The sequence below is a fragment of the Oryctolagus cuniculus genome, chromosome 1 (genome assembly GCF_964237555.1).
Source record: "Oryctolagus cuniculus chromosome 1, mOryCun1.1, whole genome shotgun sequence".
NCBI classification, from domain to species: domain Eukaryota; kingdom Metazoa; phylum Chordata; class Mammalia; order Lagomorpha; family Leporidae; genus Oryctolagus; species Oryctolagus cuniculus.
The window spans coordinates 140,307,682-140,332,325 of record NC_091432.1 but is presented as its reverse complement, the minus strand read 5'-3'; the positions used below and the strand labels follow the sequence as shown (position 1 = coordinate 140,332,325).

Sequence of the window (24,644 nt, the reverse complement as noted above, 5' to 3'; positions counted from 1 at the left end):
AGGACTAAGAAATTTCCAGAAAGTCGGGGCCGGTGCTGTGGTGCAGCGGGTTAATGCCCTGGCCTGAGTCGCCGGCATCCCTTATGAGCACTGGTTCAAGATCCGGCTGCTCCTCTTCCGATCCAGCTCTCTGCTGTGGCCTGGGGAGGCAGTAAAAGATGGCCCAGGTCCTTGGGCCCCTGCACCCACGTGGGAGACCCAGAGGAAGCTCCTGGCTCCTGACTTTGGATCGGCGCAGCTCCGGCCATTGCGGCCATCTGGGGAGTGAACCAGCAGATGGAAGACCTCTCTCTCTGTCTCTACCTCTCCCTGTAACTCTGTCTTTCAAATAAATTAAATGAATCTTTAAAAAAAAAATAAATTTCCAGAAAGTGACATACTAGTCTTCAAACTGAAAAGGCATGCAAAACACACTGGAGAATAACTAAAAATCAATTCATATTAGGAAGCATTATAGAAAAACTATAGAATTTCAAAGGTAAAGAGAAAATCCTGCAAGCCGTCAGAGAGAAAATTTAAATCACCATGAACTGAAGAATGGCTATCAGATTTATAGTGAATTTCTCATCAGAAAAAATGCCAGTAAACAATGCAATCACATATCTGTAGTGGTGAAGGTATATAACTTAATCTTTGATTCCATCCTTAACTAAATTATAATTCTAAAATAAGGAGACGGTCAAGGTACGTTTATTGGGGGGTTTTGTTAGATCCTCATGAAAAATCTCTCAAGTATACTCTCCCTCTCCTTTTCCTGGTACTTTCTAGGTTTTGAGGCTGTGTGACTCAAATTTTCACATGGCATCTCCTGTGTGTGAGTCTTCCCTCTCAACCCATCTGTCTTTTTTTTTTTTTTTTTTTTTTTTTTTTTTTTTTTTTTGGAATGCAGGGTTAGACAGTGAGAGAGAGACAGAGAGAAAGGACTTCCTTCAGTTGGTTCACCCCCCAAAATGGCTGCTACGGCCAGCACGCAGCGCGCTGCACCTATCCGAAGCCAGGAGCCAGGTGCTTCTCCTGGTCTCCCATGCAGGTGCAGGGCCCAAGCACTTGGGCCATCCTCCACTGCACTCCCGGGCCACAGCAGAGAGCTGGACTGGAGGAGGAGCAACCGGGACTAGAACCTGGTGTGCTGGTGCCACAGGCGGAGGATTAGCCTAGTGAGCCGCGGTGCCGGCCACCCATCTGTCTCGGGTTGCCCATTTCTTAAGGACCCAGCTCAAGCTGGATTAGATCTCACTCTACTGACCTCATCATAACAGGACTGCATCTGCAAAAACTCCCACAGCAAATTAGGTCGCATTCACAGCAATTGGGGTTAGGACCCGCACATCTTTTTGGGAAGCCCACGTCAACCCCTGACACACGTCAAAACCAAGTGGGATGAATATAAAGAAACCCAGGCAAATCTCAGGCATCCTGCGACTTTAATCAGCAGAGCCACAATTCTCTGTGTGTTTCAGAGACTGTGTTTGTTGGAAGAATAGCTGGATATCTAAGCACTGCCCAGGAAAACTGGGGATTGTGGAGCCATAGTGGACAGAGAGTCTACATTTGCTGTTAACATAAATCATTTTTTAAAGAAGATTTATTTATTTATTTGAAAGTCAGTTATACAGAGAGAGAAGGAGAGGCAGAGAGAAAGAGAGAGACAGAGAGAGAGAGGTCTTTCATCCGCTGGTTCACTCCCCAATTGACCACAACAGCCGGAGCTGCACCGATCCGAAGCCAGGAGTCAGGAGCTTCTTCTGGGTCTTCCAGGTGGGTGCAGGGGCCCAAGGACTTGGGCCATGCTCCACTGCTTTCCCAGGAGCCAGGAGCTTCTTCCAGGTTTCTCATGTGGTTGTATGGGCCCGAGGATTTGGGCCGTCTTCCATTGCATTCCCAGGCCATCAGCAGACAGCTGGATCCGAAGTGGGGCAGCCCCGGATTCCAACTGGCACCCATATGGAATGCTGGTGCTGCAGGTGGCGGCTTTACCATCAATGCCACTGCATCGACGCCTATTTTTTAATTGTTTAATTATGGTCCTATGACCAGTACTGTTAAACTTCATGAGCTTCTGAAGTTTGGAGCTACTGTAGTTAACAGGAATCCTTGATTCATTATTCTTGAGTTTGAACTTTTTGAGACAAGATGGCCTAAATAGCTTAGACTGCTCTACACAGGAACAGTGGTTTGGGATAAGATATACTTTACAAAAACACCATGGCTCTGGATGGACATGTAATCCCAGGGCGACCCTACAGAGAGGTTCATTCAGCCACATCAATGAGAAGTGGAGAAACTGCCAGCATCATCTTGTGAATTCAACTGAATTCAATTCTTGAATTCTGTGCGTTCAAGGGAAAGCGGTCTGGTAAATGAGAGAATGATCGGGCTTGTTCTGAATCAGAGTTCAACAGATCGGCTTTGGTCGGCTTTCTCCTTCTCTCCCTACACAGGCTGTTTGCCTATGTCAGACACTGTTGGGGACACACCAGCTCCTTCCTGATGGAACTTCAGAGCCAAAGGAGAAAAAAGACCCAATCGAGTAAGCCTGCAGAATACAGGTAACACAAAGGTGCCCTGTGTCTTCCAGGAGTGCCGGGCGCTGCCCGCCTGGCTCTTGTGGAGGGATTGGCCTCCAAGGAATGGGAGAGCTTACCGGAGTGAGGGGAGCAGGCCGAGCAAGCTCCAGGCAGAAAGATGCTTGGCACCGCTTCCTCACTGTGTGACGGAAGGAGCATAGGAAAGACTACGTTTGAGGCAAGCGGAGGGAAGATCTACATTGTAGATCATGAGTTCTTGATTTGGACAACTTGAGTTTGAGGTGCCATTGAGAGAGCCATGAGAAAATGCCAAGCAGATAGTTGAAAATACAGGTGTGGTGGTCAGGGATTAGAGAAACAAATTTAGGAGTTGCCCGTGAAAGCCACCAGCTTGGAACACTGCAGAGACATCGAGTGAGAAGAATGAAGAGGTCCATTGGACTTAGTAGTCTGGGGTCCCAGGGGCCCCTCTCCTGCTGTTTGTGTGGATTCAAGGATCCAGATTGGCAAGGGATGGGAGGGGAAATGGAGCCTATTTGTGTGGAAAGTCAGTCCATTACCTTGTTTGTACTTGGACTTTCATCAAGCGCTCAGCTAGGGGAGCCCATGAAGATTTTCCTAATTGGAGGAAATGATTGAGTGAAGGCATTTCCCATAGAAAGCTTGAATTAGTCATCTACTTCTCACATCAGTGTACTAGAGTTTGGTATGTCCAGCTACTCCAGATTCTTACTATTTTTATCTGATCTAGCATTTATTGAGACTTAAAAAGCTCTAGCCATAAAAGAAAAATAAAAAAGACAAATTGGATTCCATCAGAATCAAAAGCATCTGCTTATGGAAAGACATTGTTATAATAAATGAGGAAGATAAGCCCGAAGACTGGAAGAAGATATGTGTATCTATATTGTTACAGAATGAACTGCTATCCAGAACACATAAAGAGCTCTTGAACCTCAAAAACAAGGAGACATGCAACCCAGTTAAAAACTGAGCAAAAAGATGTAAACAGACATTTCACAGAATACGATATATAAATGGCCAATGAGCATGAGAAAGAATGTATGTATGCTTGGGGCCAGCAGCATGGCACAGTAGGTTAATCCTCCGCCTGCGGTGTGGCATCCCATATGGGTGCCGGTTCTAGTCCCGGCTGTTCCTCTTCCAATCCAGCTCTCTGCTGTGGCCTGGGAAAGTAGTATAAGATGGCCTAAGCGCTTTTGTCCCTGCAACCACGTGGGAGACCAGGAAGACACTCCTGGCTCCTGGCATCGGATCGGTGCAGCTCTGGCTGTTGCGGTCACCTGGGGAGTGAACCAACAGAAGGAAGACCTCTCTCTCTATCTCTCCCTCTCACTGTCTGTAACTCTACCTCTCAAACAAATAAATAAAAGTCTTTTTTTTAAAAAAAGAATGTATGTACTCTTGCAACATTACTGTTCATCAGGAAAACGCAAATTAAGCCACACATTGCAAACTCCTCTGTCCCTTCTTACAGCTTGCAAAGGGTGCGCAGCTTCTTCCTGTCACTTTTGCTAGCACAAAGTGGACTTATTTCCTCTTCCTCTGGGCTTGCTATCATGAGAATCAGTAGGGCTCTCTCTCACCTGGTGGTGGGGCCATCAGCTTCCGGTAACTCCTACCTCCCAGTGTACATGATTTGTCTAGTTCCCTTCTGCAATGAAAAAGCCCCCTGCCCTGCAACCATTAGACCACTGTAGAAATGGCCATGTGTGACTTCCAGGGCTAGTTTCTAAGAGACACCAAGGCTTCTTGCAGGACCTCTTTAGCATCACTCCCTCTAGGGGGCGCTAGCTGCTATGTGAGGTTACCCAAGGAGCCGGGAGGCTAGGTAAGATTTCCTGCCCCGCATCTGAGGGATCTGTCTTAGGAGCACCCTCCAGCCCTGCTGTGACTTTAGATGACCTCAGCCCTGGTGGGCAACTTCCTGCTGCCTCCTGGGAGACCTGAGCCAGTACCACCTAACTAAGCCCCTCCAGAATTCTCCACCCCCTAAAAAAAACTAGGTGAAATTAGGAAAGCATACTGTTTAAGCTATTCCATTTGGAAGTTATTTGTTATGCAGTAACTGATAACTAAAACAGGTGGGAAGTCATATTCTGCTAACTACTGGGAAAGTGCCAATTTTTTTCTTACTGTGTTTAACCCTCAGTTCCAACCTTCAGTTCCAGTTCCTTTTCTTAGAGAAAGAAAAGGAGGGGGAAGGGAGAGAGAGAGAGAGAGAGAGAGAATCTTCCATCTGCTGGTTCATTCCCCAAATGGTTGCAATAGCCAAGGCTGGGCCAGGCTGAAATGGGGAGCTTCCTCTGGGTCTCCCACTTGGGTGCAGGGGCACAAGGACTTGGGCCATCTTCTGCTGCTTTCCCAGGCCCATTGGAAATGAAGCAACCAGGACTAGAACTGGTACCCATATGAGAGGCCAGTGTTGAAGATGGCAGCTTAACCTGCTAGACTACAGTGCCGGCCCAGATACAATCCACGTTCCTAACTTCCACCCAAGAAATGGTCAGGAAAATATAGGTTGTTGTTTAAATTATTTTTTTAAAAAGATTTTATTTATTTATTAGAAAGAGGTACAGAGAGAGGTAGTGACACAGAGAGAGAAGACCTCTATCTGCTGGTTCATTCCCTAAAGGCCACAGGGCTGGAGCTGAGCCGCTCCGAAGCCGGGAGCCAGCAGCTTTTTTGGGGTTTCCACTTGGGTGCAGGGCCCAAGCACTTGGGTCATCTTCCATTGCTTTCTCAGAAGCATTAGCAGGGAGTTGGATCCGCGGTGGAGCAGCCGAGACTCGAAGCAGCGCCTATAGGGGATGCCGGTGCTGTAGGCTGGGGCTTTAAACCGCTGTGCCGCAGCGGGTTAAACTTTGGGGGCAGGTTAGTGGGTTCGGAGTCACATGAAACAGCCTGCAGGGGAGCCCACAGGTCATTTTCCTGAAGGTCACACACAAATGGATGGCGGAGTGACCAAGGATCAGGTTCTGGAACTGCACCCCCAGCCGTGCAGCCTGGAGGGCAAGAGGCACCTCCTGTTCCAAGGTGCACAGTCGCAGGGAGAGGACACAGCCTTGCCTTACGGTGACTCATTTTTCAGGATGGAGCCCCCAGAGTCCATCTCTGCAATCCCCGTCTGGTTTTCACCAGATCCAGAAGGGACAGGTTTGCAACGAAGTGCTTCAGGACTGACTCTTACAACCTGACTCACTCTAAAAGCTCCTTAAGGGCTCCCCAGGGAGGGTGAAAGGAGGAAAAACCCAAACAGAAACACATGGCCGTCCTCAGCCAACACCCCAGAGGGCGGCCCCCCTCTCAGACTGGCACCAGCGAGGGCAGAAGGCTGGGCTGGCCGTGGGGCTCCGGGTGGGGGTCCATGAAGGTGCATCATGAGGAAGCCCCCACATTTGCAGCAACCCCTCCTGTGGGTGAGGGAGGAGAACCGGGTGCTACGTTCCCCCTGGTACAAACGGGGCACACAGGGTTTGTCAGCTCACCATAGCAAGAGGACTTTGGTCTTCTGTGCTGTCAGAGGCACTGGGAAGGCAAAAAAAAATTTGCTGGTGTGGGGTTGGGGGTGGAAGGGGGGCAGCTCTGAGGCTTCCGCCAAGGCCAGGATTTTCCTTAATTCTCCCCAATTAACAGGGAATGGTGCCGTAGCACAAACACCAAACAAACCGCTTGCTAATCAGTTAAAAGATAAATCTCACAAAACAAACAATCGAGATACTGGAGAATCCAAATCCTGTCCCCCCAGAGAGGTAAGACAAAGAACATTCCTCGCTTACAAACAAGAGGGTCAGGCCTTCCAGATCCAGAGCCTTGCATGTGCCGAGAATAAGCAAGAAAAAATGCTGTTTGAATTGCGTTCAAAACGTCTTTTACAAGTGAGGCAAATTACTTCTGCATGTTCTGGGGCTCTGCTGAGAACAAATAGCGTTCTGCCTTTAATGGGTAAAATTACACAATTTGCTTTTAACATAAACCCAGAGCCGCGGTGGCTTCAGATAGCATCGCACTCCCGCGGGCTGCCTCCACGCGGTCCCACTGCCAGCAGTCCCGAGCAGTCTGGAGGGACACGGTTGTCGCCACGGGCATGGCAGGGCGCCGGCAGTGACAACCTGGCGCGTCTCCGGTTCCTGCGGCACCGCCGTCTTCTGGGACCGGGTGGAGGCTGGAGGCGCACGCTGTCCCTTGTGATCTAAGGTCCCCTAGGTGTCCCGGCTGTCCAGAAGGTGGGTGGTGACTGTTTACGGGAGCCTCTGCGGCGTGGGCAGCCCCGGCGAAATCCACCTGGACGCTCCCCAAGGACACACCCTGTGTGCCAGCGACCCTAAGCGCAGGCTGGGGAGGGAGAGGCGGCCCCTGCGCCCCGCGTCTCGGGCGCCCCACCCGCCGCCCGCTGTCTCTCCGGCAGGGGGCGCCGGCGCCGGCCTCGCTCTGCCCATCGGGGCGGGCGAGCAGGGGACCCTGCCTCCTGCGCGCCCGCCCGCGGTCCGCCCCCCGCGCTAGTCCCAGCGGCCGGCGGGACGCCCGCGCCCGCGCCCGGGAGCCTCCCCCAGCCAGCCCGCGCCGCGGCCGGAGTGGAGCTGCACCTCTGGGGCAGGAGAGGAGCTCGGCGACGAGATCCTCGAAGGGGACCGACTTGGGAAGCGCGGGAGGAGGAGGAGGAGGAGCGGACGCGCGCAGCCGAAAGGGGTGGTGGCGCCCGGCTCCGCAGCCCGAAGGCCGAGTGCGGAGGGCGGCTCGGCCCTCGCGGCCAGCGGCATGGCCTGGGGCTCGGCGCTGCCGCTGCGCGCCCCGGCCGTCTGGGCGGCCGCCGCCTTCCTGCTCTCCGTGCCCAGGATCTCAGGTAGGACCCGGCGCACCCATTCTTTGCTCCGCCGCCGCGCCGGCGCCCGTGCTCCCCAGCGAGGGGCGCCGGACAGAGCCTTTCCGCACCGCGCCTGGCGCCAGCCTCAGCCCCGCACCCCGGCCCGCGCCCCCGGGGCCACCCAGGGCTGGTTCCAATAAGCCGAGATGCGGGGCGGGCTAAGTGTTTCCAGAGGCCGGGGGCTTTCCGAGGGTCGTGGGGTTGAGCGCGCGTCCGGGGCCGTGGACCGCGTCCACCGCCGTGCGCCCAGGATCCCCGGACTTGGATCAGCCCTTCCTTCCCCGAGGGTACCCTTTCCGAGCTCACAGGCCCCAGTGGTCGCTGCCTGATCCGGAGGTCCCCACTCCAGGTGCTCGGCGGGCGCCCTGCTTGGACAAGACCCGGGGGAGCACCCGGGGTTCCTGGGTCCCGACCCTCCGTCCCCTGGGCCGCTCGGTGGAACGCGCTTTGGCTTGCCTTTTGTTGGCACTCGAACTCCCCTCTCCTCCACCGGGAATGGCCGAAGCGCGGCTTCTTGGGGGGCTGGGGTCAGAGGAGACACCCCCCCCCCCCCCGAGGACAGAGGAGAAAGCGCGGGGCTGGAGGCGTGGAGCTCGGCCATCCGATGGTTTGTTTCCTCGAGGGGAGCCCGCAGCTCTCGGGGGGCCCCTGGCGCAGGCCCGGCCGCGTGGACCTGGGGCGCGCTCGCCCCGGGACGCGCACAGAGGGCCTGCGGGGAGGCTCAGAGCGGGGTGTGGAGGAAGGCAGCTCCCGTCCGCGCCGAGCAGACCCCGGGGACACCTCCGGCCTGCACGCCCCCCGGTGCGGACTTGGGACACCCAGCGGGCGTGGGGAAGGCGGGCGGGGCGTCCAGGCCTCGGAGGATGAGAGACCGACGTGGGACGCCCCTTACACGTCCGTGGGCTGCCGTGCTCGCCCCGTCCCCCTCCCCACCGCGTTCCGGCAGGCAGGTGAGAACAAGGCGACTGTCGCGGGCTGGGGGTGGGGGGCGCTCCGCAGTTTCCGCGCCCTGCTGCGCTCGCTCTGCGCGCCCCGGGTGTCCGGACCTGCAGCCTGGGAGCGGCCCTTCCTGGAAGCAGGAGTGGGGGTGGGGGTGGGCTTGCGGTGTAAGCAGATGCGGATGACGTCAGGCGCTCCCGGTCCCTTGATTTGGGGAGGGGGTCTTAGCTTTGTGTCGTCGCTGTGGGTCAAAGCCTGAACCGCTGGGAAGTCAGCACTGTAAGTTCGTTAGTGACTTCTCTGGACTAATGCACCCCCAGTCCCTGTAGAGTCAGGGGGCCCCGGTGCTGGTGGCTGCGGGGCTGCCTCCACGTGCGGGGTGCGGGGCTGGGGTCTTGCGAACCGCGAGGCTCGGGTAGGTGCTGAGGGCCTTTGCTTGCAGCGAGGTTGTGCCCAGAACTGGAGAGTGGCCGTGTTGGGGGTGCAGTCACGTCCACATCGCCGCCGTCATCTCCAGGGGACACTTCAGACGTGTATGATGGACAGAGCAACCCAGGGGCGTTGTCGTGAGATTCTCTCTGTAAGGGGAGGCCGTAGGGTGCGGTCCTCTTCGTTCTGGATCGCTACTTGAATCGAAAATTCAAATAAGGTTGACGATTCGTGTTCGAAGTGTGGATGAAATCGTCCGATCACCTGGGGGGATTTGAGTGTTCGGGTCTTTTCTGTTGGAAGGCCCTGTCGTTTGCGTTTTTATGCGCTCCGTAGTTCACTAATTACATGGAAAGGTCATTCTAAAAGCACTTGTAAATTCTGACTCTAGTTTTTTATAAGAAGGCTCTGTTCCCTCAAGGGACAAAAACCCGATTTGGGACCCTGGACCCCTCCTTGGTGGGGAGGCTGGGCCCCCTCCCCCCATTTTCATCCCTAGTGTTTACTCCTGGCTCAGATTCCTGGAAGCGATGGTCTTAATGGTATAGTGGCCCATTTAGGAGAAAATAAATGAAAACATCTTATACAAGAGGACTTTGCAAAAAAAAAAAAAAAAAAGAAGCGTTTTTATATGTGTAGTAAAGCAACATATTTTTCTTATTAAGCCTTTTTACCAATCAAAGGACTACACTTTTGGAACTTTTCAGTGTTTCCTCACTCAGTCAAGTTCAGCCCTGGCGTCCACCTGATAAAGAATGTCACCCCGGGAAGCCCAGTGTCCCTGCCTTAGGTCCTGAAGACTCTCTCGGTGGCACTAAGGCGACTCTGGTCAGAGGAAGCTGAACTTTTGATCAGCATAGCAGGTTGCAGTTAGAAGACCAGAATTCAGCATCATCTATTTGCCTGTCAAAAAGCACCATGGGTTTAATTAAACACGTGCGTTTTCCAGGGATGGTTTTCGGAGGCAGCAGACTGCAAGAAGTGTGAAATACATTTCTGGTTTTAGTGTTCAACATGGTTTCTGTTGTGGATCCCAAGTGCAGCCATAATGGGTGTTGGTGTGTTGTGGTGTGATGTGCAGTGAACCACGTGTTAGCTTCTTCAGTGTTTAGCCCGCATATACCTCCCAGACTTTCAAAGCCTGGCAGGGTCTGACTTTTACACTGCCTGGTCTTTTACTGGGAAACCTTTTCTGCAGTCCCTGGAATGGGAGCACCGGGAGGGAAGACAAATCCCCTTTACAGAAGGTTCAGCGGGGAACCGGCACTCCTTTAAAATGCATGCCGCAGGGGGCCGGGGTGGGCAGTGGTCATCCTTGACCCTGGAGCTGGGCGGGAGGGACCCAGCTAGTCTGGAGCAGTGCTAGAAATGCGTGCACACCTTGATTACTCTTTTCTCTTGGACAGTTCTAATTACGTAATTCCAGGCTGTATGTCAAAGAGATGTATTTCAGGTTTGTGACCATCTTTTAAAAATGGTTCCTGGATGACAGAGACCTTTGGGTTGGGTATTTATCTGGTCGATTCCTGGGAACCTGGAGGGCTGGGGGTGGGGAACCAGGGAGGGCACGCAGCCTCCCTCCCCCCATTGAAGCATCCTGTGGTTACTGGCTGCCCAGCTGGTTGCTCAACCTCAGGTTCCCAAATCTGTGGCTCCCCAGGGGGGCTCCCCTGGGGCTGGCCCTTCCTTGTCCCCCAGTCATTGGCTTCTTGTAGAGAAAATTATCATTAGGATATTTCCTTCTTTGGGAACCCTGCGGTGATTACCAAGTGGATCCCTGGAATACGGTGCTTGAGCTTGAATGGTTTCAAAGCAAAGAAGCCTGGGAGTTTTGCCTTTCAGAGAAGGCATGGCTGGTGAGGTCTGGGTTTTTATTGGCTGCACCTCTGCTACATGGCCCGTAGCAATTTCACGAGAGAGAACTTTCGGGCTTCAAAGGACTGGTGTTGAAAACCTAGCTTCTCGGGGACCCTTTGGGCTCTTGGGTTTTGCACTGTGTCACCGCACCATCCTAACAGAGGGGTTAGGAGTGCAGTGGGTGTGGAAGTCAAAGTCCAAGCAAACTAGAGGGGTCCTAGCCCATCACTGAGGGCTGCAACTGGCTGGGGTTTGTACCCGCCTCCTTTTTCCAGCATGCATTTATCTGGTTTTATGGAAGAGCTTGCCAAGTTGGAAATGCGGGGCGGGATAGCTTGGCTTGGGTGTGCAGTTGTCATAAAATATGTCTGGGGTGTAATCTGTTTAAAATCGTATTCACAGAGCGGCCAAGGCATGGTCGAACAACGTGGGGAATTTTCACAAAGCATTTCAAAAATAGGGAATTGTGCTGGTGTGGTTTGCACCATTTTTGGGATTTCTGGGGAGTGTTTTCTTTTAACTCCTGACAATGAAAGAACCAAAGAGGGGGAATATCAAAAGCCAAAGGGAAGGAAATAATTACAGAAAAATTTAGCCTAATTCAACTAAGTAGCTCATCCTCCAGAAAGTCTTAAGTTCTAGTGGGAAGTGGGGGTGTGCGTGTGTCTTTAATTGGCGCTGGAATGGGCTTCAGTAAGCCTCTGCCACTTCTGAGATGTTATCAGGAAGAATGTGGCTGCAGCTGGGATGGGTCCCGAGTGGGGGAGGCCTCCCCCTAGTCCCACATGTTCCCAGCCTAATGGTTTCCACACCCTCCTGGAGGGATACTTAACACAGCCTCGTGCAGCGAAAACACCCCGAACTCCTCCTTGTAGACTTGTGCTATGGACTGTAGTAGCCACTAGGCACATGGAGGGATCCAAGTTTAAGTGACAATGAAAATTAATTAAATGAAAAACAATCGAAGCTTCAATTCCTCCACCTCCCCGGCCTCATTTCAGATGTCTGTCGCCACTGAGGGCTTTGCATCATGTCACCGGGAGTTTTGAGAGCGGTCCTGTGGATTCTGTACATTGTGTTGAATAAGCAAGGCCAGCTTTCCAAAAGCCTTAAGTCTTACAGTCCATCAACACGGAGTATCTTTCTTGTTTTTTTAGATCTTAAACGTCTTTCATCAGTGTTTGTACTTCTCAGTGTACAAGTCTCCAACCTCCTTAGCTTATTGGTCAGTATTTTATTCTTTTTGATACATGGGACGTCTTTCCATTTATTTAGATTTTTTTTCTTTCATGTCTTTCACCTCCTTAGATCTGTTTGCAAGCATTTTATCATTTCTGATGCTATTGGATTTGGAATCCTTTCCTGAATTTCCTTTTTTGGTTCATTGTTGGTTTATAGAAATGTAACTGATTTCTGCATGTTGGTTTCCTGGCATGTGAGTTTGTCCAATTTGTTTATTAGCTCAAATAGTATTTTTGTGGATCTTATTCTATGTATAAAATCGTGTCCTATGCAAACAGAGAGTTTTACTGTTTCTTTTCTGATTTGGATATGCTTTATTATTTGTTACTTATATAAATTATTATTTTTATTTTTACCTCTGTCTAAAACTTACAGAACTATGTTGAATAGACGTGTTTAAGTGGGGGTGGGTGGGTGTGGCAGCACAGTGGGTTACGCCTCCCCTTGGGTTGCTCACATCCAGATCAGAGTGCCTGGATTAGAGTTTGACCTCCACTTCCCATCCAGCTTCCTGCTAATGCACACCCTGGGAGGCAGCAGTGGGGAGTCGAGCCCCTGGGCCTCTGCCACCCATGTGGGAGAAGAGTTCCTGGCTCCTGGCTTGGCCTGGCCCAGCCCTGTCTGTTGTAGGCACTTGAGAAGTGAACCAGAGAATGGAAGATCTCGCTGTGTCTATCTCTGTGTCTCTCTGTCTGGAATCCAAAATGAAAATAAATACAGGCCGGCGCCACGGCTTACTAGGCTAGTCCTCCGCCTGCGGCGCTGGCACACCGGGTTCTAGTCCCAGTTGGGGCGCCGGATTCTGTCCCGGTTGCCCCTCTTCCAGTCCAGCTCTCTGCTGTGGCCCGGGAAGGCAGTGGAGGATGGCCCAAGTGCTTGGGCCCTGCACCCCATGGGAGACCAGGAGAAGCACCTGGCTCCTGGCTTTGGATCAGTGCAGCGCTGGCCACAGCGGCCATTTGGGGGGTGAACCAACGGAAGGAAGACCTTTCTCTCTGTCTCTCTCTCACTAACTCTGCCTGTCAAAAAAAATATATATATAAATAAATAAATTGTATTATTCCTGATTTTAGAGGACAAGCTTTTGCCTTTTGACTGTTGAGTGTGATGCTCAGTGTAGGCCTTTCCTGCGTGGCCGATAGCTTCCTTTGTATTCTTAGTTTATTCTCCTATCGTCTTACATGTCTTGACTTTTGGAACATGTTAACGTTCTACCTGTTCAAAAAAAATCAATCAGTGACACCGGAAGTGAATGCCCACGAGTCGGTGAGCACAGTCGTACTGCAGATGAGTCACAGGCTATACTGACAGCGGGGAGATGTGGGACTCAGGGCTTTGACTGCGATCTTCGATCTTCGGTCTACAGGAGGCACAACAACCGCTTGAAAACAAACCGTGCTCTCTTGTCGGTTGATTTGATTTTCATGGTGGTGCGATGTGGCGCTTCCGAAGGTGCTTCGTGTGAGTTGTGGGATTGGGGAAACAAGAGGTGTGTGGCTCATACTGTTGGAGCCAGGACTCTTACTGTGTGGGGATGAGGGAAGGTGAGCCAGGGTCGGGAGAGGTGGGATTGTGATTGGCGGTTATGAAAAGGTCGTTATTTTGTGGAAAATTTTGAAAAACATCCATAGTTTTATTCGTAATGCGTATTTTCCATGACCTTTTTGAAGACCTCTTCTATGCATAGCTTTCAGAATTTTTTGTGCCAAAACAAACTTATCTTTTAATTACATTTCCACCTACTTTTTCAAGTGCTCTGGTAAATAATGTTAAAATTAAAAACCCAAAGTGTGCAAAACATATTTCATTCTGTGCATGACACTTACTTCCTAGCACCTCAGTAGCGGTGAGCAGTGGTGCTCAGAACTCGGTATGGAAGTGCTGTTATGTTAAAGGGGATACAAGCCAAGCCTGGAATGTGTCCTTGTGGTAGAAAGAAAGCAAATAATCAGAAGTGTGGGGCGCCTGTCACATATAAACAGGGGTCACCTTGAAGGGCTGCATGGCCAAATCTGTATTAACATAAAGACAAGTATAGATTTTACGCGGATCAAAACAGAAATACAACAAAGTGCCACCAACCGAGTGACTGAACAGAAATGATTCTCCCACAGTGCTGTGGGCTCAAAGTCTAAAATCCAGGGATTGGCAGGGCCACTCCTTGCAGGGGCTCCTGGGGAGAAGCTGTTGCTTTGTCCCTTCCGGCCCCTGTGCCTCTTCCTTGGCCACATCACTCTCCTCTCTGTTTCTGCCTTCTTTCCTGGGTGTCCCTTGTGTCTTTTCCTCTTCTTTATAAGAATACCAGGTGTTGGATTCAGGGTCCGCCCTAAACCTGGATGATTTCATCTCAGATTCCTTAACTCATTACTGCTACGGAGACTATATCCAAATAAGCTCATATTTTGAAGTGGGGGGTAGGGGGAAGAGATAGAGAGAGAGAGATTTCTTCCATCTGCTGGTTCACTCCCCAAATGGCTGCAATGGCCTGGGCTGGGCCAGGCCAAAGCCAGGAGCCAGGAACTTCATCTGGGTCTCCCATGTGAGTGCAAGGGTCCAAGCACTTGGGCCGTCTTCTGCTTGCCCAGGTGCACCAGCAGGGAGCTGGAACAGAAGTAGAACAGCCCCGTCTGGCGCCCATATGGGATGGCGGCACTGCAGGGGGAGGCCTAACCTACTACACCAGAGCCTTGGCCCCAGCACTACTAAGAAACACACACACACACACACGTGCACACACACATATGTAGTGATACATACCTATAAGACAAAATTAAGTTTCAGAAGCTGGGAAGAGAGGACATTTTTGTGGAAGAGCTGACAGGTAACTGGGAAGTGAGTTGGAAATACTGCATTTTGCAACAGCAGTTGGGCTAATTTAGGCAGGAGTCACCAGTGAGTGCCGGATGTAATTAAAGGGGGGCATGTTGGATGAGGACAGGAAGCATCATGGTCTCAAAGATTTCCCCCCAGATTCCTCATTGTCACGAGCTCTGTGCTGGGGAGGCTGGGTGATCGGGCTAACAGCCAGAGGTCAGGCAGATGGGCACTAGTCCTTCCTTCTGTCCCAGAAGCTTACATCGCCTAGGTTACCTACAGCTAGGGATGAGAACCGGAATCCGATTGTGAGCAAAAGTGAGCCTGCCCAAATGGAGGGACATCTGATGAAACCCTGGGTCTGCAGTACACATTGTCCAGGTCACGAAAGACAGAGCAGCCTGGGATTGGGCCACCTTGAAGGGGATTACAGGGACAAGGCAGCCAGGTGCAGGTCCCCGTCCTGACCCTGTGCTGGAGGGGTTGTCATGGATGTTCCCGGGACCACCGATGAAATTGGAAGGTAGACATAAATTATACATTATTTAGAAAGAGTTGTCAAAGTTAGCTTTCCTGAATTTGTTAATTGTGCAGAGGTTGCGTAAGAGAGTCTCCTTGTAAGGGAATATGCACAGGGCTGGCGTAGTGGCTAACAGGCTGTTTAACACACTTACCTGTGTTCCCTATGAGAGTGCCTGAGTGTGAGTCCCGCCTCCACTCCTGCTAATGCCGGGAAGATGCTAAAGTGATGAATCCTGCCACACACTGGGGAGCCCTGCATCGGGTTCCCGGCTCTGGGCTGCAGCCTGGTCTGGCCTTGGCCATTTCGGGCTTTTGGTGTGTGAATTAGCAGATGAGGTCTCTCTGCCTCGCAACTAAATACATTATTTTAAAAACGTTAAAAGGTGTACAAATATGTGTACTTTGTATTTGGAATGAGCAGTAGAGTTTGACGGCTCTCAGAAAACTAAGTTTTGTTTATTTTATTATTTATTTATTTATTTATTTTTACCAGAAACAGTGTTCCAGGCAGGGACAGGGCTAGGTTGGGTAGGGGGAGGCAGGATTCAGGTGGCTTCCAAGCCAGATAGTATTTAATTGAAGGGACCCCACGTGGAGACGCCACCATGATCTGTTTTCCAGATTTCTAGAGCTTTTCTTTTTTTTTTTTTCCCTTAAGGTTTTGTTACAGACAACTTCAAACATAGATAAAATTAGACTAGCCCAGTGAACCTGCTGTGATGTGAATGTGTGTGTCCCTCCAAAATTCGTGCCAGGACTCAGTAGCCGTGTGATTGGATTGAGTGGGCCTTGGGGGAAGTGGTTGAGTCACAAACACCCCTCCCTCGGGAGTGGGATTAGTGCTCTTATTTTATTTTATTTTATTTTTTGACAGTCAGAGTTAGACAGTGAGAGAGAGAGACAGAGAGAAAGATTTTCCTTTTCTGTTGGTTCACCCCCCAAATGGCCGCTGTGCCGATCTGAAGCCAGGAGCCAGGCGCCTCCTCCTGGTCTCCCATGCGGGTGCAGGGCCCAAGCACTTGGGGCATCCTCCACTGCACTCCCGGGCCACAGCAGAGAGCTGGCCTGGAAGAGGGGCAACCGGGACAGAATCCGGCGCCCTGACCGGGACTAGAACCTGGGGTGCCGGCGCTGCAAGGCGGAGGATTAGCCTAGTGAGCCGCGGCGCCGGCATTGTGCTCTTATTTTCTGAAAGAGGTTGCCTGGAGCCCTTTTGCCCTGTGGGGACTCAGTGTCTCCCCCCCACCCCACACCCAGGGCTCCGGGCATCACAACTCTTGGGCGGCAGCCAGCACAAGACCTCACATGGTCTGGCTCCTTGATCTGGGACTTCACAGCTTCCAGAACTATGAGAAATAAATTCCTGTTATTTATAAGTTACCCAGTCCGTGGTGATGTGTTATAGCGGGACAAGAGCAGGCATGGACTAAAATGGAAACCCTGTCTTCACTGCACCAGCTTCACCAGCTGCCGTATTCTGTTGGGTGTCGATTCGCCTCTGGCTCACCTATCGGGCCCCAGATGGCTGGAATATTTTTATCTGTAAAGCTTCAGTGTGTATGTAGGATCAGTTCTTTCACGCCATCTCAGTATTCTTGTCACAGGCAAGGACATCCTCCTACCCTGGGCATTATCTGATACCCAGGCCATGCTCTGGGTCCCCAGCCATCTGGAAATGGCCTTTGATATTGGACTTGCTCACAGCGGGATCCGAGCAAGGTGCACCTGGTCACCATGACTCTCACGGTGGATTCTGCCAGACCCTGGGCTTCGAGGCTGTGAATTCTCCCAGGTGCTGTCTCTCTGCATTTGCATGGACTGCAGGCCCGAGAGAACTGCAGAACTGAGTGCTGAGTGCAGAGCCCAGGGACCTTGGGCCCGTGGATTCCTAGTGGCTCCGACTGCTGCGGGGAGACTTCAGTGCACGTGGGTGGAGGGAGGGGGCTCTACCCTTCCTGGCTTTTTTCATTCCCAAATCCTTTTGTGTTGCCACCTCTGGGAAGAGAGTCCTGCAGCACCGTTCTCCACTGTCCTCAGAGCCCTGGGCTTATTGAAACAAACACAATCTTAGGGTGTAGCAAGTGGGGAAGCAGGTGTCTCAGCTTTCGGGTGTCTGCATTGCACCCCACCTCCCCCAGCAAAATCTCAGATTTCTGCTTTTGGCTGTGGAGGCTTTGCTGTCCCACTTGAAAATTCACACTGTCAGTGTTTACATCAGGTAGAGCAGGTGGAGGGATTAACACCCAGGATACCTGCATGAGGACAATATCAATGCCCCAGATAATAAACAAATCTACCATCATGCAAAAGGATGAATGCTGAAGGCCTCAGACTTTTGAGAAAAAGTTTGGCTTTGTTAGGATTCAAGAAAGTGCAAATTATAAAGCACCTGTCCCACGCTCATTTGGTTGGCCGCAGTGAGAAGTGGGTAATGCGGAGTATGTGAACAGTATTGTGGGGAGTGTGGCATTGGGATAGGCGTGTGGCTACAGCACATGGCATTGCTTCTTCACATTTAAAATGCATGCAACCTCGTGCTGTTCATTGCAGCGCCATTTGTCAAAACGAATTCCTGGAAAGTCCATGACTTTTATTGTTTTTTAAGACTTTATTTATTTGAGAAGCAAAATTACAGAGAGAGGGAGAGACAGGTCTTCTGTGTGCTGGTTCACTCCTCAAACGGTGCCCAGAGCTGGGCCGACCTGAAGTCAGGAGCCAGGAACTTCCTCCTGGCCTCCCATGTAGGGGCAGGGGTCCAAGCACGTGGGCCATCTTCTACTGCTTTCCTAGGCCATCATCAGGGAGCTGGATGGGAAGTGGAGCAGCCGGGACTCGAACTGGTGCCCATATGGGATGCCGGTGCTGCGGGCGGTTGTTTAACCTACTGCTCCACAGCACTGGTCCCAAAGAATGAGATGTTAAAATAGACACACATCAGACCAGCGTGGCTGTCCTGGAGAAGATGAAGGTCTCGCTCTCTTCTCTGCAGTTGTCTGCTTACTTATTTTTTCTATCTGGAGGGCTGCTTCCACGTGTGATTCAAAAGACCTGGTCTGCAGTCCAGTGTTGTGGTGCAGCCAGTTAAGCCGAAGAGCATTCTGCATCAGAGCTCGGAGTCCCAGCTGCTCTGCTTCTGATCCAGCTCCCTGCTAATGCACCTGGGAAAGCAGTAGAAGATGGTCCAAATGCTTGGGCCCCTGCACCCATGTGGGAGACCCGGAAGAAGCTCCTGGCTCCTGGCTTTGCCCTGGCCCAACCCTGGCTGTTGTGGCCATTTGGGAAGGGAATCATTGGATGCAGGATACCTCTGCCTGCCTGTCTCTCTGTCTCTCTGAAACTCTTCCTTTCAAATGAATAAATAAATCTTTATATATATAAATACATCTTTGGTCTGCTTGAACCTCCTGTGCTAGTGATCCCTTTATTGAACACTTTCTTTAAGCCCCTGGGGAAGACATTTCTCTCTCCAAATTGGAATGTAGGTTAGCCTTCTGCATCTGCAAGTTCAGCCAACCATAGATGGAAAATATTTGCAAAAAAAAAAAGGAGTTTCCAACAAGCATAATTGAGTTTTCCCCAGGCAGAGTGCTGCACTGAATGGACATGAATGAAGTGACCTGTAGGCATTGTGTTAAGCGTTGTGTAGGATCTGGGGATGCTGTAAAGACGCCAGAGACGCCAGGAGAAGACAGCTGGTCGTCTCTAAGCCCAGGAGAGCCTTGTGCAAATTCATGTTGCACGTTACAAGGGACTTGAGCATCCATTATCCCCAAGGGTCCTGGGATCAGTCCCCCTGTGGTTACCAAGGACTCTGACTGTGGATGCGCAGGGGTCACTGGCAGGGCCAGTGTCTCTCCCATCGCCCTCCTGCTTGCCTTGTGAAAAGACACTGTCCAGCTCTGATCAGAGCGGAAGGTGGGGACCCAGGTGGGAGTCGGTTTTTTGAGTAGACCACTGGGTTATTCACTCCTCAGGAGTGTGTCTCCCTCTTTGGCTGGAAAGAGTTAGAGAAATGGGAGGTTGGATTTGCAAGAATTGCCTGGGTGAGTCTTCTAGGTTTTCACCCAGCCCCTTAGGGGCGTCTCTGGGCTTTACAAATATTTGGTCCAAAGCCATTTTAACATATTTAACATTTTTAAAATTATCATGAAAATCCCCACCCAGGTTTGTTTTCTGCCAGACCAGCAGGGTCTCTGTTAGCTTGTTTGGTGCAAACTGAGTTGCCATTTCTGTTTAATTCTAGAATCTCAGTTTATGTTGTGAACAATTGGAAAGATTTTTATTTTTTAACCAATTTAAGAGGATAGATTTTTATTTTAAATGTTATTAATATAAAGAGAACAGATTACAGTAGTTAATAGATACAATTCTAAGAATACCTCCTTCTCCCACCCTCTTCCTTCCTTTCTTTTCTTTTAGGATAACATACTTTTCATTTACTTTATCATCATAGGCTTAATGTTCCAGTGTATAGAGAGATCAACAAATAGAAAGACTACTTTTCAACAGGCATACAGACAATGGATAGAAATGATAATCAAGTCTCAAGATGTCAATTTCCATCATATAAAGTTATTTTTAAAAACATTTTGTGCTTTCTATGTTAGCCACAAAAGAATGAAATCCTGTCTTTTGCAGTGGAGTGGATACAATTGGAAACTACTATGCTTAGTGGAATAAGCTGGACCCAAAAAGACAAGTATCACCTCTGAAACAGTTTTACATGTGTAAATGGCCATGAGAAGCAGAATTTTCTTGGTATGCTGAAGCTAAAGCCAAATATGGGAAACCTTAAGGCATTTGGAGGTGGAAATACAGTTAGAGCTGTCTTTGTAAATAGTTTCAAGTGTTTTAAAATTTTTTTAATGGTGGAGTTATAGAGAGAGAAGGAGACAGAGACCCCAAATGGTTGCAAAAGGCAGGACTGTGCCAGACCTGATGCTGGGAGCCAGGAGCTTCTTCTGGGTCCCCTACATGGGTTCAGGGACTCAGGGACTTGGGCCATCTTCCACTGTTTCCCAGGTGCATTAGCAGGGGGCTGGACCAGAAGTGGAGCAGCCAGGACTCAAACCAGCACCCATATGGGATACCAGTACTGCATGCCACAGTGTATGCTTCTGGTTTCAAGTTTTTATGGCTGTTTAAATGGAGATTCAGGGCTGGTGTGGCACATCAGGTTAAGCTGCCCTTGCAGCACAGTGGAAGATGGCCTAAGAACTTGTGCCCTTGCCAGCCACATAGGAGAACCCCATGGAGTTCCAGGCTCTGGGCTTCAGCCTGGACCAGCCCCAGCTGTTGCAGCCTTTTGGGGGAGTGAACCAGAGGATGGAAGATCTCTTTCTCTCTGTCTTTCTCCCTCTTTCTCCCTCTGTCTGTCTGCCTTTCAAATACGTATGTAAATCTTTTTTTAAAAAAATAGAGGTTCATTGTTTTACTTAAAAATATATTTTCCTTTTATTTTATTCAGAGAGAGAGAGAGAGAGAGAGAGAGAGAGAGAGAAACAGAGATGAAGAGAGATCTTCCATCTGTTGGTTCACTCCCCAAGTACCCGCAATTAGGGAATGCTGGGCCTGGCCGAAATCAAGAGCTAGCAACTGAATTTGGGTCTCCCATGTAAGTGGCAGGCACCCAACTCCTTGAGCCATCACCTGCTGCCTGCCAGGGTATGCATGAGCAGGAAGCTGGGGTCAGAAGCAGAGCCTGGACTTGTGTGTAGACCTGCCCCCTGACTTTCTAAGAGAGAATGAACACTCATGGGTTGAATTGTGTCCTTACCTAGAAAAGATACTTTGACGTCCTAACTCTCAGTACGTCAGATGGTGGTCTCATTTGGAGAAAGGTTTTTTCTAGACATGATAAGATGACCAGTGGGAAAATTTGGACCAAGCAGACCCATAGCTGGAAGATGGTGTGGGAGACAGCAGAGACGCCAGGAGAAGACAGCTGCCTGTCTGTAGGCCCAGGAGAACTTTGGGACAACTCCATCACCTGTCGGAAGAGACCAGCTCTGCCCATACCTGGATCCCAGAGCCCAGAGCTGTGAGGCGCTGATGAGCTGTGGTCTAAGGCCCGGCCCTGCCGTGCTTTGTTGTGGCAGCCGACTTGGTCTGTTTTCTGGTGTTAGAGCAAAGTACTAGGCTAGATGGTGTGTAAGGACAGAGATTTCTCTCTCACAGTGCTGGAGGCTGGGAAATGGAGAGCATGGGGCTGGCACCTGTCGATCCAGCTCGGGTCTCTCTTCCTCCTCTCAGGAAGCCCCATCCTCATGACCTCATCTCAACCTGACCCCTCCCAAAGCCCCCATCTCCAACGACCATCAGCATAGGAATTTGGGGCTAGGTTTCTTTTCTCTCTCTCTCTCTTTCTCTCTCTCTTTGAAGATTGTTTATTTATTTGAAAGTTAGAGTAACACAGAGAAGAAGGAGAGGCAGAGAGAGAGAGAGAGAGAGAGAAAGGTCTTCCATCTGCTGGTTCACTCCACAATTGGCCGCAATGGCTGGAGCTGTGCCGATCTGAAGCCAGGAGCCAGGAGCTTCTTCCAGGCTTCCCTTGCGGGTGCAGGGGTCCAAAGACTTGGGCCTTCTTCTTCTGCTTTCCCAGCCATAGCAGAGAGCTGGATGGGAAGTGGAGCAGCTGGGACTCGAACTGGCACCCATACGGGATGCTGGCACTGCAGATGACGGCTTTACCCACTATGCCACAGTGCTAGCTCCTGGGGTCCAAGTTTCTAATACAAGAGCTTTGAAGAGATATAAGATGTCTTCAGAAAGCTCATGGGAAATGGAATTAAATGTCAGATAATTTTCGTTCAAAAAATTTTTAAAGAAAACATTTATTTATTTATTTGAAAGACACAGAGAGAGAGAGAGAGAAAGAGAGAGCGAGAGCGAGAGCGAGCGAGAGAGAGAGAGAGAGAGAGCATGTGCCTTTGGGTTGTCTTCTGCTGTCTTACCAGGCACATTAACAGGGAGCTGGATCGGAAGCCAAGCAGCTGGGACTTGAATTAGTGCACTGATAAGGGATGCTGGAGTTGTAGATGGTGGCTTAACCTGCTGTGCCACAGCACCAGCCTCTGTGCAAAAGTTTTGAAATCCATACATAGGAGGAGTCTTCAGAAAGTTCACAGGAAATGCATATTGTGAAAAACTGGTCCTGGATTTAGAAATTTTTTTGTATGTATCTTTTAATTCCATTTTTCCAGAAACTTGCTGAAGTACCTTCATGTGTTCAAATCATGGGAGCAGACCCAGCCACTAGCACATATTCGTGCGCACTGAGGCTGGTGAGTGCCCTCTTTGACTTTCCGCATAGCAATTTGCTTGAGAAAAAGCTACTCATCTAGACCCTTGTCCCTGCAAAGCCCCTGGGGCCATGGGCTGAGCTGAGTGGCTCTGGGCCCCAGCACTGGCCCGTGCTGCAGTCAGGAGCCAAGGGTTGGAGTGGGGAAGGGGAGAAGGCATAGACTGCCCAAGGCGGCACGTGCCTTGCAGAGCAGTGGAGTCACCTAGACGCATGTGGGTGTGCCTGCTGCCTGACATGGACAAGACCTGCATCAGAGAGCAACTCTTCCCTCCTGAGAGCTTGTCATCTCTGTCCCCAGCCAGCTCCTGGGGCTTACGGGGCAGCACTGTGCAGGCCTGTCCCTAGTCCAGGGCTTCTCTCCGGGGTCACTGCTCAGCTCCCTGTCTGTCCCCAGATGTTTACCTGGGGGAGAAAGGCTTGGAGCTGGGTGGTTGGCGGGCTTGGAGCTGGGTAGTTGGCGGATTTTGATTGGGGTGCATGATTTCTGCTTCCTAGACAAAGCAGTGGCTCCCCCGGGGGTGGGAGCTGGTAAGAGGACAGCTGCTAAGGGGCCCTGAAGGGCCCAGCCTGCTGATGCCAAGCCTTTGTTTCCCTTACGGGGACCCTGCTTGCAAAAACAAAAACAAAAGCCAACAAAAGCCAACATCCTCAGGGCCACTGGGATTGTGGGGCTGTCAGTGTGTGTGATTTATGTGGGACCTGGAAGCCCTTTGAAGTGGGAGACAGATTGGACTCCTGGAAGTGGAGGCAGGGAGGAAGGCCCCGGGAGAGCCAAATGGAGGAGGAAGCTGCCACCTTGCTGGGCGACAGGGGAGCCGTTTCTGGGAGTGTATGTCTCTGTCCTTTGGATCCCAAGGCACCTCCACTCGGCTGAAGCCCATAGGCCAAAGCCCATGAGACCTCGTGCTGACTTGGGGCTGGGCAGTAGTCTGCATCTCCAGCCCGGGTGAGAGCCCAGGGCAGGTGCCGGGGTGTTTGGTCAGCTGCTTCTCAGCTGGTGTGGAGTGCTGGGGTGGGTCCCCCCATTGGTGATGAGCATATTCAGGGGTGTCAGTGTGGACCCAGGTGGCCACTGGGGACTTGAGACTGGAAGACAGTATTTCATAGAAGTGAGGCCCCGTGGATGCTTTGGCCTGAAGCGAGGTGCACCGTTCTGCCTTCTAATTGTCCTTGCATTGTTGTCAAGAACGGGGTTGTTTCTGGCCCAGTGTTTGAGATGTCGTTTGGGATGCCTGCATCCTGCATCAGTGAACCTGCCTTTGAGTGGTGGCTGTGGCTGCTGACTCCAGCTTCCCGCAAGTGCAGACCCTGGGTGGCAGAGATGGTGGCTTCAGTAGTTGGTTGGGTCCCTGCCACCCACATGAGACCCAATTCCCAGCTCCCAACTTCGGTTGGGGTAGGGCTTTTGGGGACATTTGGGGGAGTGAACCAGTGGATGGGCTCTCTCTATTTCAAAGAAAAAAAAATGCATCTCAAGATTCACCTAGCTTTTTTTGATGTATCCGTTATCTGAACTGCTTGAGGCCAAAACTCTTGGATTTTAGATTTTCCAATTAGGGGTGGCCAGCCTATACCACTTCTCCTTTACTATGTGGAAAATCCATGCCACTTCTTAGATAGACATTTTCTTTTGGAAATAACATATCATTATCATTTTCTTTTGCAAACAAGGAAAACTGCAATGCAAAACACAAGCATAGTTACTCAAATTAGTCGTGTTGTATTTATTTTCACAGTTCAAATAAGGTTCACTTTTGTGTGTGTGCTATTATTCTAAACTTTGAACCCATTTCTTTTCTTTCGTCCTAAGAAAATAATAGTGATTTTAAAAAGGACTGAGACAGTCAAGTTTCTTTCAGTTACCTAACCACACATTTCTGTGGGTTCTAAATGTCAAGCTGATTAAAGATTTATTTATTTCTTTGAAAGAGTAGAGAAATCTTCGATCTACTGGTTCACTCCCCAGATGGCCAACAGCCAGGTCTGGGCCAGGCTGAAGCTAGGATTCAAGAATTACATCCATGTTTTCCATGTTAGGGGCAGGGGCCCAAGCACTTGGGCCATCATCCCCTACTTTCCCGGTTGCATTAGCAGGGAGCTGGATCAGAAGTGGAGCAGCCAGGAC

General features: G+C 50.7%; 1 protein-coding gene across 6 annotated transcripts in view; it reads left to right on the top strand.

Moving 5' to 3' along the window:
- Nucleotides 1-7,028: 7,028 nt before the first annotated feature.
- Nucleotides 7,029-24,644, top strand: part of ROR2 (receptor tyrosine kinase like orphan receptor 2) — a 214,122-nt gene continuing 196,506 nt past the window's right edge. For 2 of the 6 annotated variants that reach the window (XM_051847309.2, XM_051847306.2), the window contains exon 1: nt 7,436-8,363. In XM_051847309.2, coding sequence (XP_051703269.1) covers nt 8,018-8,363 — 346 coding nt within the window. In that variant the 5' untranslated portion in view covers nt 7,436-8,017. Of the gene's footprint in view, nt 7,393-7,432; nt 8,364-24,644 lie in introns of those variants that run through there. The other 4 variants (XM_051847319.2, XR_007920054.2, XM_051847302.2 and 1 more) reach the window with 4 other exon arrangements.